The sequence below is a fragment of the Penaeus vannamei genome, unplaced genomic scaffold, assembly GCF_042767895.1.
Source record: "Penaeus vannamei isolate JL-2024 unplaced genomic scaffold, ASM4276789v1 unanchor3790, whole genome shotgun sequence".
Classification (NCBI taxonomy): domain Eukaryota; kingdom Metazoa; phylum Arthropoda; class Malacostraca; order Decapoda; family Penaeidae; genus Penaeus; species Penaeus vannamei.
In genome coordinates, this window is record NW_027216771.1 from 2,501 (window position 1) to 9,390 (window position 6,890).

At 29.9% G+C, this 6,890-nt stretch overlaps 1 protein-coding gene across 1 annotated transcript in view; it reads left to right on the plus strand.

The window, feature by feature from the left end:
• Positions 1–3,958, plus strand: part of LOC113806111 (beta-glucuronidase) — a gene marked incomplete at its 5' end in the record, with an annotated part of 4,881 nt that extends 923 nt beyond the window's left edge. The window contains 3 exon segments of the mRNA XM_070120217.1: positions 203–379; positions 1,227–1,365; positions 3,191–3,958. Of these exon segments, the coding sequence (XP_069976318.1) occupies positions 203–379; positions 1,227–1,365; positions 3,191–3,348 (474 nt within the window).
• Between the last annotated feature and the right edge of the window lie 2,932 nt (positions 3,959–6,890).

Sequence of the window (6,890 nt, forward strand, 5' to 3'; positions counted from 1 at the left end):
AAAAAAATGGCAGTTGGTATAATGTGTGATACCCTTGATTTTTAGCTTTGCTTTTGTGCTTCTTTATAAGTTATTGTATTTTATTTAAAAAAAAGTAAGAAGTAAACCTATTTCACCAAAGTAATTCATATATTGTATAAGAAAATAATGCATATGTATCTTGATTTGGTTGACTTAAAGCTTCATAAATTGCCTTTTCCAGGGAAGCAGCCTCGATGTGATTTTGGTGAATCGCTACTTCTCCTGGTACAGTGACACAGGGCACTTAGAGCTGATTTATAATCAGACTGTGAATGAGTTCACAGAATGGCATCTCCTCCACAACAAACCTGTTATGATCTCAGAGTATGGAGCTGGGACCATTGCTGGTTTCCACATGGTAACTATTTAATTCATTACTGCCACTCTTTTTGCAACTTGTCTGTCCTCTGTGGCCAGGGGATGTCTGTGAACATGTCAATTGATGCCAAGGCACGGCTTTTTAAATTTTGATATATCACAGGCATGGTTGAAATAAAAGATTTAACCAAAGGATTTTGTGTATGTTCTTGTGCAGCTTACAATATGGAGAGGCTAGTATAGAATAAATGGAGGTGGGAAATGGTTAATGGAGAATGAACAGGATGAACAAAGCCTAGCATCTCTCTATTACATGTTCACAGACAGTTCTTGGGGCTGATAGGTTAACAGAATATGAAGCTGATGTGAAAAATATTTCATTACCACTTGGCTGTATATTTTACCCAAGACCTTCTATTTCAGGACACTTTGTCATGAAAAGTGCAGGTGCATAAAAAGCATTAAATTTCTCCTAAGTGCATTTCTTGAAAGCACTGAAGTAGCCAGATCCATGATTCTAATTCTTGGTCAAAAATGAAAGTCAAAATACACTCTCAACTCCTGAATTGCATGAGAAGTTGATTATCAAATGTTGAATTGTAATTGATTGAAGATTTCCACATTTTTCAAGAGCAATGGATAACAAACATCAGCCGTATCATGTATGTTTAGGATGTGGAATTGAGGTATTTTCCAGACCTGGCACCTGATATTGCAGTGTTTAAGACAAAGTGAAGTTAATGTGAAATCAGATACAATTTAAGAAAAATCTGACCTTTTCATAAAAAGGCTGAAGTTGTTGTACTGCGGAAGTTGAAATTTAATTATTGTTCTATTATTATTTTTCTCACTGTACTTTCACTAAACACTTTTTTATTATATTTAAGGACCCTGCATTCACATGGACTGAAGAATACCAAGCAGAGTTGATGGTGGAGAATTTCAAAGCTTTTGATACACTCAGAAGCAAAGGTTTCTTTTTTGGCGAGATGATCTGGAACTTTGCGGATTTTGCCACAAATATGGGTAAGTGGGTTTTAAAGATCTTTTTTAATTCACAGTAGGGAAAAACTGTAGTGGTTCATAGGGTGTTTCTGTCTGAATTTGTGTTGCATTTGTTACATGGTCTTTACACACATGCTGTTTACAGGAAGTTATTTAATTTTTTCATATTTGTTTCATCACTAAAACAACAGGAATCTATCTTACTGCATGGATCCCTTTGTGATTATGGTTCTCTCTGCATGGCTCTCCCTGTCTGTCTTGCTCTTGCTGTTTGTATGGTTCTGTTTGTGCATGTATCTCTCTGCCTGTATAGCTATCTCTGTCTCAGTATATCTGTCTGTCTGCTTATATTTCCTTATATATCTTTCTGTCTGTGTTTATCTAACTATCTATCTGTGTCTATCATTCTTATCGTCTTTGTATATTTATCTGTATATTTCTGTCTGTCTGTCTGCCTTTCTACAGCACTTTGAGATTACACACACACACACACACACACACACACACACACACACACACACACACACACACACACACACACACACACACACACACACACACACACACACACACACACACACACACACACACACACACACACGCACACACGCACACACGCACACACGCACATACACACACACACACACACACACACACACACACACACACACACACCACACACACACACACACACACACACACACACACACACGCACACGCACACATTCACTCACACACTTTCTCTCTCTCTCTCACACGCACACACGCTCACACACACACACACACACACACACAGAGACACACACACACACAGACATACACATACAGACACACAAACACAGACATTCACAAACACACAGACATACGCACAAACAGACACACAGACACACACACAGACACCCACACAGACACCCACACAGACACCCACACAGACACCCACACAGACACCCACACAGACACCCACACAGACACCCACACAGACACCCACACAGACACCCACACAGACACCCACACAGACACCCACACAGACACCCACACAGACACCCACACCCACCCCCACACACCCCCACACACACACACACACCCACACACACACCCACACACACCCACACACCCACACACACACACACACACACACACACACACACACACACACAACACACACACACACACACACACACACACACACACACATACACACGTACACACACACACACCCACACACACACACCCCACACACACACCCACACACACACACACACACACACACACACACACACACACACACACACACACACACACACACACACACACACACACACACACACACACACACACACACATTGTCTTTGAAAATGGTTCAGTAATATCATTGGCAAAAAAAAATTATCAAAAAGAAACCAAGAAAAAAAAAAAATACAAATGATATAGCTGATGGTGTGGGGCTTAAGCTCAAAAGTTGCCAACTCGTATCTTGATCAGAATGGAATGCTCATACCTAGTTATACTTTCCTTGGTCTTAATATAAAGTATTATGGTATGACCGTATGAGACAGCTAAGATTTGAGATGAGGAGTTTGGTATTGAACTCTATTTGGCTGGCCAGATATTTATGATTCTTGCTCTATTTATAATACATTTGTTACAGATATTACTTTTTTGTTTCAGTAGTTCAGTAATTTATTCACAGATAAGCCTTTTAAGGGCTTATGTTTTTTTTTTTAAGGTTCTGTTAAAAGGATAGGTAAAATTTGCTTAATGAAACAATATTGTTGAATATTGTCTTATTGTTTCTTGTGACTCGTTATCCCTAAGATATATTTCATCTGATTCCTCTTATTTTCAGGATTCACAAGAGTAGCAGGAAACAAGAAAGGCATTTTCACCAGGAATCGCCAGCCTAAAATGTCAGCGCATGTACTACGTTCCCGTTATCTCAGTCTGGCAGAGACTTCAAAAAAGGACTTCAAATCCTCTCTGTGTTTTAATCAGTATAAGCCATAGAGCTTTATATCATGCATTTTTTTTATTTAATCTTCTGGGCCGGATTCACTAATATATGATTGTAACGCATTTACCAGCTGTCAGTTACCATTGTATTTACCAGTGATGGTAAAGTGGGATTCATGAAGAGATGGTAACTTGCCTTGATAACATTACAATTGACTCGCTCAAATAGTAGCCAACAGATGGCTCTAGTAAAGCCATTCCGCCAATCTTCGAGCACTATACATAATTCTCTTGGCTACTTCAGCCAATCACACATGTTTCTAATGGTATCTTATGTGTCTGTATGTTTACTTTTCTTTAAAATTTGTAATGATGATGGTAATTACATATACTTTTTATACTCTAATTTATACCCTATGGCTATAATTAAAAAAGAAAATTGTGTGGACAGTGAGTTATCAAAAACTGGCTAAATTTACCATGGTAATAGTTACCAGTGGTTTTACCATTGCAAGTGTGTTTGTGAATTCGGCCCCTGGGTGATATACTTACAACCGAGAAACTTTTCTAGTCTCTGTGATTTTGCATTTTTTCTCTCATGGTAAAGAAAGTGGAAGTATAATGGTTGGACCGACAAAATTGAAAATAGATTATGTAATTTTCATTAGGAGTTTCATTTATGTAACCTTTTCATTTGTCAAGACTGGTGTATTACATAAAAGAATCCATTTAACTGACCAGCCATTGCATGTGGAATGTACTGTTACTTGAAATATGGATTGATTATATCAGACTTCGATGATGTCATTCATTATTATTACTACAGTCCATTATGATATTGGGTTTCTTGTTATTTTTGTTGATATTATTGCTACACTTGATTTAGTGGTAATAATGATATTGATAATGATAATATTGATTATGAAAAATGTTAAAAGTAGGAATCTTGATAACAGAAACAATGGTAATGATATAGTTGAAGTAATGATAATAGTGATAATGATTATGATGATGAGGGTAACAATAATGATAATAATGATAGTGATAATGATAAAAGAAATAATATTGATAATAATGATGATAATGATACTGATTGTGATGATAATGATAGTAATGGTAATTATGATAATAATAACAATGATAACAGTAACAATAACAGTGATAATGATTATTTCTAATAATCAATATATTGTTGATGATTTTAATAATGATAATGATAACAACAATATCAATGATCATAATGATGATGATGATGATGATGATGATGATGATGATGATGATGATAATGATAATGATGATAGAAATAATGATATGATGATAGAAATAATGATATGATGATAGAAATAATGATAATAATAATAGAAATAATGATATGATGATAGAAATAATGATAATAATAATAGAAATAATGATAATAGAAGTAATGATAATAATAATAGAAATAATGATAATAGAAGTAATGATAATGATAATAGAAATAATGATAATAATAATAGAAATAATAATAATTATGATAATAATAATGATAATGATTATAATAATAATGATAATAATAGTAATAATAATAGTAATAATAATAATAATTATTATTATTATCATTGTGATATTGGATAATAAAAAAGATGATACTACTAATAATAATGATAATGATGATAATGATAATGATAATGATAACAGTAACAATGACAATGATGATAAAGACAATGATAATGATGATGATGAGGATGATAGTAATAATAATGATAATAATGACTATAATACTAACAGTAATAATAATGATAATAATAATGATTACAATAATAATGATATTAATACTAATGATGATAAAAATGGTACTGATAATAATAATAATCATTAATATTAAAATGATAATACAGAAATGAAAACAGTAATAATAGCAACTGTAATGATATATTAATAATGATAATGATTTTGATAATGATAATGATAATGATTCATATTGTCAATTATAGTGATAATGATGATAATGATAATGAGGATATTGATAATGATATTTATACTATAAATATCGTTATTATTATTTTTTATAATTATTTTGTCATTATTATTAATATTATTATTATTATTATTATAATCATTATTATAATTTTCTCTTTTTTTATTATTTATATATTCATTATTATTATCATTATTATTATTATTATTATTATTATTATTATTATTATTATTATTATTATTATTATTATTATTATTATTATTATTATTATTATTATTATTATTATTATTATTATTATTATTATTATTATTATTATTATTATTATTATTATTATTATTATTATTATTATTATTATTATTACTAGTATTATCATTGCTACTATTAGTATTATTATTGTTATTATTGTTATTATTACTATTACTTTTACTACTACTACTATTACTATTACTATTATCATCATTATCATTATCATTATCATTATTATTATTATTATTATTACTGTTATTACTATAACTGTTATTATTATAGGTTATCATCATCCTCATCACTATCATATCAGTATTTGTATTACTTTTTTATCAATAACATTATTATTATTGTCATTACTATTATTATTATTATAATCATCATTGTTATCATTATTATTATTATTATTATTATCATTATTATTATTATACTATTATTATTATTATTAGTAGTAGTAGTAGTAGTAGTAGTAGTAGTAGTAGTAGTAGTAGTAGTAGTAGTAGTATTAGTATTATCATTATCACTATTATTATTCTTATCATTATTCATGATAATAATGATAATGGTAGTAATAATGATAATAATAATAATGGATAATAATAATAATGATAATAATGATAATAATAATATTATTATTGTTATTATTATCTTTATCATTATCATTATCATTATTGATAATGATAATGAAAATACAATAATAATAATAGTAATAATAATAACAATGATGATAATGATAATAATAACAATAACAGTAACGATAACGATAATGATGATTATAAGTATTATTATGATGATGATAGTAATAGTAATAATAATAATAATAATAATAATAATAATAATAATAATAATAATAATAATAATAATAATAATAATAATAATAATAATAATAATAATAATGATAATGATAATGATAATGATAATGATAATGATAATGATAATGATAATGATAATATTGATGATTATATTGATAATTATCTTGATAATGATGATGATGATGATGATGATAATGATAATGATAATGATGATGATAAATATTATTATGATGATAGTAATAATAATAATGATGATGATGATGATGATGATGATGATGATGATGATGATGATGATGATGATGATGATGATATTGATAATCATCTTATAATGATGATGATGATAATGATAATGAAACTACTACTAATAAGGATAATGATAATGATGTCAATAATGATTATAATGATGATACTACTACTTTGAACATGTGGGCTTCCCTGTCGATAATATATTTTTATTTCCTAATTCCCCAAAGCTATTAGTAATATTTGTTTCTCTTTGCTTCCTTTGCTAAGAATGGAATAAGGTTTTCACGCCATGTCCCGCCGGAAGATGCAATTTCATTTCTTTTGGAATTGCTTTG